Here is a 13,609-nt window from a genome sequence, read left to right on the forward strand (position 1 = left end):
TGTATCCATTGATTTGCTATACCCAACATCCGGTGGATCATAGAAAAAGCAAGAGAGTTCCAGAAAAACATCTATTTCTGCTTTATTGACTATGCCAAAGCCTTTGACTGTGTGGATCACAATAAACTGTGGAAAATTCTGAAAGAGATGGGAATACCAGACCACCTGATCTGCCTCTTGAGAAATCTGTATGCAGGTCAGGAAGCAACAGTTAGAACTAGACATGGAACAACAGACTGGTTCCAAATAGGAAAAGGAGTATGTCAAGGCTCTATATTGTCACCCTGTTTATTTAACTTATATGCAGAGTACATCATGAGAAACGCTGGACTGGAAGAAACACAAGCTGGAATCAAGATTGCTGGGAGAAATATCAATAACCTCAGATATGCAGATGACACCACCCTTATGGCAGAAAGTGAAGAGGAACTCAAAAGCCTCTTGATGAAAGTGAAAGTGGAGAGTTAAAAAGTTGGCTTAAAGCTCAATATTCAGAAAACGAAGATCATGGCATCCGGTCCCACCCGGATAGACTATTTCCCATCCAGTCTATTTCATGGGAAATAGATGGGGAAACAGTGGAAACAGTGTCAGAGTTTATTTTTTGGGGCTCCAAAATCACTACAGATGGTGACTGCAGCCATGAAATTAAAAGACGCTTAATCCTTGGAAGGAAAGTTATGACCAACCTAGATAGCATATTCAAAAGCAGAGACATTACTTTGCCAACAAAGGTCTGGCTAGTCAAGGCTATGGTTTTTCCTGTGGTCATACATGGATGTGAGAGTTGGACTGTGAAGAAGGCTGAGCGCCGAAGAATTGATGCTTTTGAACTGTGGTGTTGGAGAAGACTCTTGAGAGTCCCTTGGACTGCAAGGAGATCCAACCAGTCCATTCTGAAGGAGATCAGCCCTGGGATTTCTTTGGAAAGAATGATGCTGAAGCTGAAACTCCAGTACTTTGGCCACCTCATGTGAAGAGTTGACTCATTGGAAAAGATCTGATGCTGGGAGGGATTGGGGGCAGGAGGAGAAGGGGACGACAGAGGATGAGATGGCTGGATGGCATCACTGACTCGATGGACGTGAGTCTGAGAGAACTCTGGGAGTTGGTGATGGACAGGGAGGCCTGGTGTGCTGCGATTCATGGGGTCGCAAAGAGTCGGACACAACTGAGCGACTGATCTGATCTGATCTGATAGATTTTTAAAAATAAAACTCGTATTTTAAAACAGAGCATTTCGACAAACCATCCTTAACATTATATTTTTATAGCCTAAAAAATTTGAGGCTATAAAATTTGATAGCCAAAGAATTGATGCTTTTGAACTGTGGTGTTGGAGAAGACTCTTGAGAGTCCCCTGGATCGCAAGGAGATCCAACCAGTCCATCCTAAAGGAAATCAGTCCTGAATATTCATTGGAAGGACTGATGCTGAAGCTGAAACTCCAATACTGGCCACCTGCTGGGAAGAACTGGCTCATTGGAAAAGATTCTGATGCTAGGAAAGATTGAAGTGGGGAGGAAAAGGGGATGACAGAGGATGAGATAGTTGGATGGCATCACCGACTCAATGGACATGAGTTTGAATAAACGCCGGGAGCTGGTGATGGACAGGGAGGCCTGGCGTGCTATAGTCCATAGGGTTGCAAACAGTTAGACACGACTGAGCAACTGAACTGAACTGAAAAAATATGTTAGTTTTATAGTAACTGCTTCAACATAGCATTTCAGGAAAAATTATATTCAAGTAGAATTAGGTCCAAGAAGCTTTCTTCAGGTTAATCATTGGGATTTTGCAGGTTAACTGTTTAACAATTCTTAAAACTAATCCAACAGAAGGAAAGATTATGCACACACAAACATACTTAAACACACACACACCATTCAAGACATCAGCAAAATCCTTTTCCTGTGTATACACTGAAATTTATTTCATTTAAACCACGTGAACTACTTAATTCACTAACCTTTGAAGTTCTCACGTAAATGTTCAATTGGAAAATTAATTTAAAAGTCTTTTTAAAATACAGACAGAAAATAAAGAATAAATTGACGTACTCTTAGTTCTGTATCACATTCTCTTTATGTCGAGATGTGTTGACAACACTGTCCTTCAAGGACATTGTTAACTTGTAAAATCATTAGCAAATAAAATATGACTTAATTGAAGCAAACTCAGCAAGGAGCTCCATTATTTTAAGTGAATGATGTAATATAACTTGAAGAATTACTAACTGCCACTTTCACTGACAGTGAAATAAATGAAGCGGCTATGAAACTTTCTCCTCATGTCTTTTCCATAATTAAGTGAAGAAAGAGAATTTGTGAAGAATTACAAGTCCCAAGGCGCAGCAGTTCAAACACTAATAGACTGCACTCCAGTGTGGCAGCACACAGGTAGTTCCCAACATGTTATTATTAGCGAGTATGTAAGTGTCATAATTCTATCTGCAAAACCCTGCTTGCAAACTCTACCTCTGAAAAGCAAATTTCCAATAGTTCCCTGGGCTCTTCTTTTTAAAAAGACAAAGAAGTCAAATTTTATAATTCAAAATGTTATACAAAATAACATACAGAATTTCCCTTTATAGATTAAATATAGCTGAAAATTATTTGGTGGCTTGAGTCTTATATAGCTTTTAACTTTACAGGTACTTCCATAGTTAAGGTATATAAAATACCTTCAGCAGATGTTATTTCAATGACTCAGTGAATAATCACAATAATTACCTATCCCTTGGATTATTTTCTCAATTTTCTATTAATATTTACATCTGGAAACTGAGCCCACATATAGCATAAGTTCACAAAGCAGCTAAAGAAATATACAGAATTATCAGAAATTTGGGTAATATTTGAATTAACATTTCTACAGCATCAATTTGAAAATAGTCTGTGAGGTACCTATTTTTTTTTTTTGCAAGAATAAACAAGAAATTTAAGCCTCCAGCTACTAAGCTACTCCAGCTATGCTTTGTTGAATCTTCTTGAATTTTAACAATTATGTCTTTAATTTATATGTAAATCTATGTTTCTACAAACATGTTTTCTTAAATTCAATCTAGACTTTTTATTCTAATAAATACAAGTTGAACTGACTCAGTAATTACTAAGATATGGCATCAGATAAATTTGACCTATTAAAATTATAAGTTTTCTTATTTTTCTCTTCTATAAATAAGAATTTAACCAAAAAGAAATCAAAAGTTATATGTTAATGTTTATTCACATGTGAAAAAGGTTTTATACATCTAGGAAAGTGTGGAGGCATTATTCAAGCCTTTTAATAGATGATATATTATTCTGAAACAAAGAAATAGCATATATAAAAAATACAATTTTAAAACAAGAATAACATTTTGAGATTTAAGACTAGAGAACTGTTTAAGCTAAGACCACGGACCAATGACTATTGTGAAAAAGAAATATTATTGATAGTTTCAATGTATTAGATCAAAGTTTTCTCCCAGGATACATTAGATAAGGAAACATCATAAAGAGCTGAAGAAACTTGGTCAAAGACAAGTAACTATTAAGCAGAAAAGCAAAGAAAGAAACCTAGGCAGTTCAGTTCCATAACACTACGTTTCATCATTGTCCTTTACCTTGGACAGAATATACTTGTATCAGACCACAGGACTGCCATTCATTCCAGTGCAATTTTTACAGAACTATCTCCATTGTTCTTCTAAGCATATCTTACTCAAATATCTAAGATAATAGCACTATCTGTTGATGAAAACTCTTTTTATATGACTGACAGGATGATAGGCCAGTCAAGGCCTGGAAAACCAGGTATGGCATAGAGAGGGGGGAGCAAAATAACCTTGGGACAAATGGCCACATAGCCACAAAGAAATGGGGATTCTCAGGGTGCGAACAGGAGACGTATCTATAATCTCAAAATCCTTACTCTCCTTTTTACCAGAGGTAAGTTGGTTCTTCGTAAGTTTTATGGAGCAACCTATCAGGTCTTAGAATATCTGTATTTGAACATATAATGTAATTTGAACATATAATGTATCTCTATTATGTTCCACAATCAACAGAAATTTTCAAAAAAGGGGAATTATAAACCAAAAATAAAATCATACCAGCTTGTCTATTTACCTTTACCTTTGTATTTTAATTCTTTAAATAGAATTTGAGCTATTATCTAATAAACTTTCATTTCATCCTGAGGAACTTCAGTACTAGAAATAAAGCCTCTAGGTTTCTGTTTACCTGGGAATCTTAATTTTGCTTTCATTTTCAAAGAATTTTTCTGCTGACTATAGAATTCTTGATTAACAATGATTTTTATTTAAGCACTTTGAATATATCATTTCATTGCCTTCCAGCCTCCATTTTCTCTGATAAGTAAGCTCTTAGTCTTCTTAGGGATTCCTTGTCATGTCTCTCGCATCTTTCAAGATTTCTCATTGTCTTTGGTATTCAACATTTTGTGTTATATCTAGCTGTGCATCTCTTTGAATTTATACTACTTGCAATTCATTGAGCTTCCTGTATGTGTAGATTATTTTTCATCAACTTTGAGATGTTTCCAAGCTATTATTTCTTCAAATATTCTCTCTGCCCTTTTTCTTTCTTTGACTCTTACCATGCTTATGTTAGTATGTTTGATGTTTCATGTGCTCCGCTGCTCAGTTGTGTCTAACTTTTTGCAATCCCGTGGACTGTAGCCCACCAGGCTCCTCTGTACATGGAATTTTCCAGGCAAGAATACTGGAGTGAGTTGCCATTTCCTACTCCAGGGGATCTTCCCGACCCAGGGACTGAACTGACGTCTCTTGTGTCTCCTGCATTGGCAGGCAGATGCTTTACCACTGCACCCTGGGAAGCCCAAGTCCTTTACTTATTTGACTGTATTTAAATTAGCTGATATAAAGACTTTATCTAATAAGTCCAACATCCTGGCTTCCTCAAGAACAGTTTCTAATGATTGCTTCTTTTCCTGCATATGGACCATATACTTTTTGTTCTTTGTATGTCTCATAATTATGTTGTAAACCAGACATCTGAGATAATTCAATGAGAAAACTCAAAAATCAGAATCTCCCTCCTGCCCCTAATTCTGTTTTTGTTTGTTTGTTTTGTTCTATGATTTTCCTGAACTAATTCTCTAAATTCTGCATTCTCTGTCATGTATGTTCACTAAAGTCTCAGTCTAGTTAGCTAATTGGCCGGGTAAAGGCTGGACAGGGGTTTTTAATACCCTTGCAGTAAGCCTCCAACCTTTGCAGACATGCTCTGCGCATGTGTTGAAACACACCTTCAACATTCAAGTTGGCAGTTTATAAGTCTGTCTGAGCTTTCACTTCCCACTTGTATAGAACCGCATAGTCACATAGAGGTAAGAACTCTGTACCTTCTCAAGTCTCAAAATGGTTTTCAATCCTGAAACCATTTTCAGTCTTTTACAAGATTAAGCAAATAAGTAACTATACTGAGAACAGTGTGAGCCAGGTTATGTGAGAGAAGGGAGATCAAATATGGCAAAGGAGATACTGGAATAAACATGTGGCATTGAACCGGAATCAGATCAATATAAGCTCAAAGTTTTTAATAAGTAATAAAAAGTACAGATTTATAACTCTGTCCATTGAGATGGCCTAGAAGGAATGATATCCTAAACATACCTAGTGTACTGATATTGTTTTGAAATATTATTCTCTACTAAAAAAGTAGGGCTCCTTGAGGAAATGACTGATTTGAACGACTGGGACAGGGAAAAAACAAAATGGGTCTGGTGCATTTTATTGTGCCATAAAATAAAGAAATGCTCAATGAATGTCAAAAACACAATAAGCAGATTTAAAGAGCTCCCAAGGGTCAAACATTAAATAATTTTAACTTCAAAATAAAAAGTGAGAGCAGTAAATTATAACCTTTGGAGTAAAACAGGAATTTAAGAACCCATACTGATATAAATACATAAAAGATAAAGAACATAAAGCCATTCTTTAAAATGCCAACAAAAAATGTTAAAAAGAAAATATAGAATTAGAAAACCATAATTTAATAAACATCACAATAAAATTGATTCAGGCATCATCAATGGATATTAAATAGGTGAGAGTTTGATAAGGAACAGCATATATATTCATTCTTAAAGTAATTTCTCCAAAATATTTATAATTTTTAAAAATAGTAACTTTACAGTAGATAAAACTAGAAGACACCCCCTCAAGTTAACATCACCAATTACCAGATAAGTAAACATCCTGTCCCTCTTTATGTGATACACTGATACATCACTTTCATGCCAGCCAAAAAGATAAACTTATCCTAATCATGATAAAACATACACAAATCCAAAATGGAAACATATTCTACAAAATAAACACTCTGTACTCTTTAAAAAGTCAAGACTACAAAAAACAATGAAAGATTGAAGAACTGTTCCCAATTAAAGGAATCTAAGGAGACACAACTAAATGTGGCTTATAATACTAGATTAAGACTCTAGACCAAAACTCATTTTTAAAGAACTTCATTGAGATAATTAGCAATACTTTAGAAATATTTATAGATTAGATGATAGCATTATATGAATGAAATTTTTCCGATTTTGATCATTATTGTGTTCATAATAGAGATTCTTGTTCTTAGAAATTCTATACTAATGTATTTAGGTATAAAGGGGCATCATGTTTGAAATGCAGTACTCTCAAATTGCTTAATGAAAAGAAGGATAGAAATAAATATGGAGGAAATGACGAAGAAAATGTAATGAAGTGTTAACTGCAGGATCTAAGTGAAAAGTATATAGTAATTACTTGTATTATTCTTGTTACTTTTCTCCCAATCTGAAATTTTTTCAACATATAAATTTTTTTAAAAAAAGAAATTCACTAACTGGGAACAATGAATAAATTAGATAAAATATATTGATATAGTTAAATCTAGAAAATATAGTATTAAGTGAACTAGGAAGCAATCTACATACCAGATGATACCATTTACAACAATATTTGTTATTTAAATGTAGTAAAGATTCAAAACCTGGTCCACTGGAGAAGGGAATGGCAAACCACTTCAGTATTCTTGCCTTGAACCCCATGAATAGTATGAAAAGGCAAAAAGATAGGACAGTGAAAGATGAACTCCCCAGGTTGGTAGGTGCCCAATATGCTACTGGAGATCTGTGGAGAATAACTCCAGAAAGAATGAAGAGAAGGAGCCAAAGAAAAAACAACACCCAGTTGTGGATGTGACTGATGATGGAAGTAAAGTCTGATGTTGAAAAGAGCAATACTGCTTAGGAACCTGGAATGTTAGATCCATGAATCAAGGCAAATTGGAAGTTGTCAAACAGGAGACGGCAAGAGTGAACATCAACATTTTAGGAATTAGTAAACTAAAATGGACTGGAATGGGTGAATTTAACTCAGATGACCACTATATCTACTATGGTGGGCAGGAATCCCTTAGAAGAAATGGAGTAGCCATCATAGTCAACAAAAGAATCCAAAATGCAGTACTTGGATGCAATCTTAAAAATGACAGAATGCTCTCTGTTCGTTTCCAAGGCAAACCATTCAATAGCACAGTAATCCAAGTCTATGCCCCAAACACTAATGCTGAAGAAGTTGAAGTTGAACGGTTCTATGAAGACCTACAAGACCTTCTAGAATTAACACCCAAAAAAGATGTCCTTTTCATTATAGGGGACTGGAATGCAAAAGTAGGAAGTCAAGAAACACCTGGAGTAACAGGCAAGTTTGGCCTCGGACTACAGAATGAAGCAGGGCAAAGCTAATAGAGTTTTGCCAAGAGAACGCACTGGTCATAGGAAACACCCACTTTGAACAACACAAGAGAACACTCTACACATGGATATCATCAGATGGTCAATGCCAAAATGAGATGGATTATACTCTGCAACCAAAGATGGAGAAGCTCTCTACAGTTAGCAAAAACAAGTCCAGGAGCTGACTGTGGCTTAGATCATGAACTCCTATTGCTAAATTCAGACTTAAATTGAAGAAAGTAGGGAAAATCACTAGACCATTAAAAATGAAGTCGCTCAGCTATGTCCGACTCTTTGCGACCCCATAGACTGTAGCCTATCAGACTCCCCCATCCATGGAATTTTCCAGGCAAGAGTACTGGAGTGGGTTGCCATTTCCTTCTGCAGGGATCTTCCAAACCCAGGGATTGAATCCAGGTCTCCTGCACTGCAAGCAGACGCTTTGCCATCTGAGCCACCATTCAAGCATGACCTAAATAAAATCCTTTACACTTATACAGTGGAAGTGACAAATAGATTCAAGGGATTAGATCTGATAGACAGAGTGCCTGAAGAACTATGGACAGAGGTTCGTGACATTGTACAGGAAGCAGTGATCAAGAACATCCCAAGAAAAAGAAATGCAAAAAGGCAAAATGGTAGTCTGAGGAGACCTTACAAATAGCTGTGAAAAGAAGGGAAGTGAAAGGCAAAGGAGAAAAGGAAAGATATACCCACTTGAATACAGAGTTCCAAAGAATAGCAAGGAGAGATAAGAAAGCCTTCCTCAGTGATTAATGCAAAGAAATAGAGGAAAACAACAGAATGGGAAAGACTAGAGATCTCTTCAAGAAAATCAGAGATACCATGGGAACATTTCACACAAAGATGGGCTCAGTAAAGGACAGAAATGGTATGGAGCTAACAGAAGCAGAAGATATTAAGAAGAGGTGGCAAGAATACACAGAAGAACTATACATAAAAGATCTTCACGACCCAGATAACCATGATGGTGTGATCACTCACCTAGAGCTAAACATCCTGGAATGTGAAGTCAAGTGGGCCTTAGGAGGCATCACTACAAACAAAGCTAGTGGAGGTGATGGAATTCCACTTGAGCTATTTCAAATCCTAAAAGATGATGCTGTGAAAGTGCTGCACTCAATTTGCCAGCAACTTTGGAAAACTCAACAGTGGCCACTGGAAAAGATCAGTTTTCAATCCAATCCCAAAGAAAGGCAATGCCAAAGAATGCTCAAACTACCACACAATGGCACTTATCTCACACACCAGCAAAGCAATGCTCAAAGTTCTCCAAGCCAGGCTTCAACAGGTGAACTTCCAGATGTTTAAGCTGGATATAGAAAAGGCAGAGGAACCAGAGATCAAATTGCCAACATCTGATGGATCATCAAAAAAGCGAGGAAGTTGCAGAAAAACATCTACTTCTGCTTTATTGACTATGACAAAGCCTTTGACTGTGTGGATCACAATAAACTGTGAAAAATTCTTCAAGAGATGGGAATACCAGACCACCTGACCTGCCTCTTATAAATCTTCATGCAGGTCAAGAAGCAACAGTTAGAACTGGAATGGAACAACAGACTGGTTCCAAATTGGGAAAGGAGTATGTCAAGGCTGTATATTATCACCCTGCTAATTTAACTTATATGCAGTGTACACCATGCAAAATGCCAAGCTGGATGAAGCACAAGCTGGAATCAAGACTGCAGGGAGAAATCTCAATAACCTCAGATATGCAGATGACACCACCCTTATGGCAGAAAGTGAAGAGGAACTAAAGAGCCTTTTGATGAAAGTGAAAGAGGAGAGTGAAAAAGTTGGGTTAAAACTCAACATTCAGAAAACTAAGATCACAGCATCTGGTCCCATCACTTCATGGCAGCTAGACAGGGAAACAATGGAAACAGTGACAGACATTATTTTCTGGGGCTCCAAAATCACTGCAGATGGTGACTGCAGCCATGAAATTAAAAGACGCTTCTGCCTGGGAAGAAAAGTTATGACCAACCTAGACAGCATATTAAAAAGCAGAGACATTACTTTGCCAACAAAGGTCCATCTAGTTAAAGTTTTGGTTTTTCCAGTAGTCATGTATGGATGTGAGAGTTGGACTATAAAGAAAGTTGGGCACTGAAGAATTGATGCTTTTGAACTGTGGTGTTGGAGAAGACTCTTGAGAGTCCCTTGGACTGCAAGGAGGTCCAACCAGTCCACCCTAAAGGAAATCAGTCCTGAATATTTATTGGAAGGACTGATGCTAGAGCTGAAATGCTAATACTTTGGCTACCTGATGTGAAGAACTAACTCATTTGAAAAGACCCTGATGCTGGGAATGATTATAGGTGGGAAGAAAAGGGGACAATAGAGGATGAGATGGTTTGATGGTATCACTGACTTGATGGACGTGAGTTTAATAAGCTCCAGGAGTTGGTGATGGACAGGGAGGCCTGGGGTACTGCAGTCCATGGGTTGCAAAAAGTCAGACATTATTGAGCAACTGAACTGAAATGAACTAAAAGATTCACTGTTTACTTTTGCAAAGGGAGACAAAAGCAGGGAGGGAACTTGGGCAGGGTAATAATTGTAATAATATATTTTTTAAAAAACGCGGGCTTCTCTGGTGGCTTAGACAGTATAGAATCCGCCTGCAATGCGGGAGACCTGGGTTCCATCCCTGGTTTGGGAAGATCCCCTGGAGGATGGCATGGCAACCCACTCCAGTATTCTTGGCCTGGGGAATCCCCATGGACAGAGGAACCTGGTGGGCTACAGTCCATGGGGTCATAAAGAGTTGGACACAACTGAGCAACCAAGCACACATTTTAAAACATAGCTAATTGAAGTGTAATAAAATTTTATTATGTATTATATGTGATGGTGGGTACATGGTTATCTGTTTTTATGTTTTTACTAGTCAATGTGTAATTATATAAATTACAATAAAAATACTTTAGGAATAAAAACTTAACAATTCAAAGTATCTAAGACTCTAAAATGCCCCAGTATACCTGTTACCAAAAATCAAATGGTTTCACAAGGTGTTTAAGTCTATACCCAAAAATGGAAACATGTTCAAACATTAGAGAGTACTGGGAATAAAAGCTAAGCCAAATTCTGAATATACCTTTTCTTTGCCCAAGATGTCTCTTCAGCCTGTCCTTAACTGTACCCTAAATTTGCCATTTTCCTCACTAGGATTACTTCTTCAAGATCCCATAAAAGTATAAAAATACAACAGATTCAAAGCACAATGTGCTTCAGTCTTGTAATGAAGTAAAACCAGACATATCTATATTCATGGATAACGCATACATTTCAACTGACTGAATGAAGTTTTTGCTCATTTGAAATTTAAAACCTGGATAAGATGCATCTGCTATATTATGTTTGATATTTTAAATCAGAGAGAGACTCCTTATCTTTTTTAATGATCACTTATGAAATAAATAATGCTTATTAGATTCAAATTCTGTCATAGGACTTCTGTGGTAGTCCAGTGGCTGAGACTCCACAGCCCCAATGTAGGGGGCCTCAGTACAATCCCTGGTCAGGTAACTAGATCCCACATGACACAAATAAAGATCCCATATGCCACCACATGGTACAGACAAATAAATATTTTTAAAAAACAAATTATTTTATAAATAAAATGCTTCTTCCCTTTCAAATTCAGGAAAAGAATATCTATGTATTGCATATGCTTATACAATGCAGCAGAAGACTTTTAGTAAGTTAAACCTACTTCCTCTTTTTCTGGAATATACCTAGACTATATTTCCCAGACTCCTTGGCAGTTTATATTATACCTTTATATTATGAGGTATATAAACGTAATATAAAGTTCAGTGTGCCCTGAACTCCCCGGCCTAACCTAGAAAGAAACCCACTAGCAGTTCTTTGTCCTCTTTCCCTTCTGCAGGATGGATACATATGACACCAAGACCCTTGGAGATAACAGTAACATGAATGGAATAAGCCTGTGTTCCTGAATCTATACATGGAGGAAAGTCTCTTATCAACAAGAAATGCCCATATGAATGATAAAGAAAAAGAATTTCTGCTGTATTAAGTCAGTGAGATTTGGGGGTCTATTTGTTATGCAGTTAGCATTACCTTAACTAAAACATGCAAAATCATAAATGGTCTTCCAACTGTCAATGTGAAATGTACTATACTTACAATTTGAGGCTTATAGTATGCTGGACCTAGGGTGCTGTCACTGGCAGGTGGTAAATGTTTTACGATACTGTCATCCTCATTAATATCATAACCGTATGACCGTCCAAAAGGAATTGAAGGAACATAAACACTTCTGGAAACTGTAAGTGCCCTTGACATTTTCTGTTAAAAAAAAAAAATTATACTATTTACTCAAAGACAAGAGAAGGAATGAATAATAAAATATTAAAATTTACAATAGACAACTATTAAATATTGACTTCATGAGTTTTACAATATAAATCAAAAATGTTTGTAAAAGTAATTTAAAAGAGTGAATTCAAGTCTTACTTCATAATATAAACCAAGATTTAATCAAACTATTATTAAATAGTAACATAAACCATAATACAAACCAAACTACTGTTTAAGCCACTATTAGAGGTAAGGAATCTCTCTCACTTGGCTCAGTTTTTTATCTTGCTTAGTAAAGCAAGTATTAGTGATTTCAAAAATGGGCATTCATTTCTACAGTCATATCAACAATCAGCAATTCCAAGTGGACTTGTGCTATGCAATCATAGTATCTGCCAGGCCAAAACAAACTTTACATTTTTCTGTAACATTTCCTGGCTTCATTCCTTCCCAGCTAAATCATCTTACCAGTACCCTATATAAAAAATCCTAATTTTGCAGACTATGTAGCAAGGAAAATATCTGATTTAACGTTAAATGGAAATCAAAAATATAAATTAAAATTAAATTTTTGACTACAGCTATTTAAATTATGTAATATTATATGTCAGTGTATAAAGTCATATGGCTTCCCAGATGGCTCAGTGATAAAGAACACACTTGCCAATGCAGGAGATGGGGGTTCAATCCCTGGGTGAGGAAGATCCCCTGGAGAAGGAAATGGCAACACTTTCCAGTATTCCTGCCTGGAAAATCCCATGAACAGAGGAACCTGGCGGGCTACATACAGTTCATGGGGACACAAAAGAGTCAAACACAACTTAGTGAAGAAAGAACAACTACAATAAAGTCATATACATATACAGTTTAACACTAAAAAAATTAACAGAATTATCAGTGTTAAGAGTCAGAAGTTTTCAGGTGATTATCTGTTTTTTCAGAATTTCCTTTAATGTAAACTATTTTATAATTTTAATAAAAACAAGAAAGAGTAACATATATTAGAAATATTAGTATAAATATAGGGCCTCTCTGGTGGCTCAGATGGTAAAGAATTCACCTGCAATGCAGGAGACCTGTGTTCAATCCCTGCATTGGGAAGATCCAATGGAGAAGGGAATGGAAGCCCACTTCAGTATTCTTGCCTGGAGAATTCCATGGACAGAGGAGCCTGGCAGACTACAGTCCATGGCGTCACTAAGAGTCAGATTAAGACTGAGCGACTAACACACACACATCTGGTATAAGAATATCAAATAAAATACTGGCATTTAAATGGTTTAGTCATCTGAAAATTTACTTATTAAGAATATACTGATCCTCTGGAGAGGATATTGCAATCCTATGCTTCAAAACAAACCTCTGCTATAAACCATCTCCAAACTATGCTTTCCCATAATACATCAGTCTTCCTTTAAATTCCTATGGCACTTAATCACATGATCATTCACTTAGCATCTGTCATATTTCATCTTATATTATTAATGATCTATATATT

The 13,609-nt window shown here is 36.4% G+C and overlaps 1 protein-coding gene across 3 annotated transcripts in view; it reads right to left on the reverse strand.

The window, feature by feature from the left end:
- The window catches only part of LOC129657498 (sperm-tail PG-rich repeat-containing protein 2-like), a 156,307-nt gene that overhangs the window by 123,148 nt on the left and 19,550 nt on the right, over positions 1-13,609 (reverse strand). For all 3 annotated transcript variants that reach the window (XM_055587746.1, XM_055587745.1, XM_055587747.1), the window contains one exon: positions 11,938-12,099. In XM_055587746.1, coding sequence (XP_055443721.1) covers positions 11,938-12,099 — 162 coding nt within the window. The remainder of the gene's footprint in view (positions 1-11,937; positions 12,100-13,609) is intronic.

The sequence above is a fragment of the Bubalus kerabau genome, chromosome 7, assembly GCF_029407905.1.
Source record: "Bubalus kerabau isolate K-KA32 ecotype Philippines breed swamp buffalo chromosome 7, PCC_UOA_SB_1v2, whole genome shotgun sequence".
Classification (NCBI taxonomy): Eukaryota; Metazoa; Chordata; class Mammalia; order Artiodactyla; family Bovidae; genus Bubalus; species Bubalus kerabau.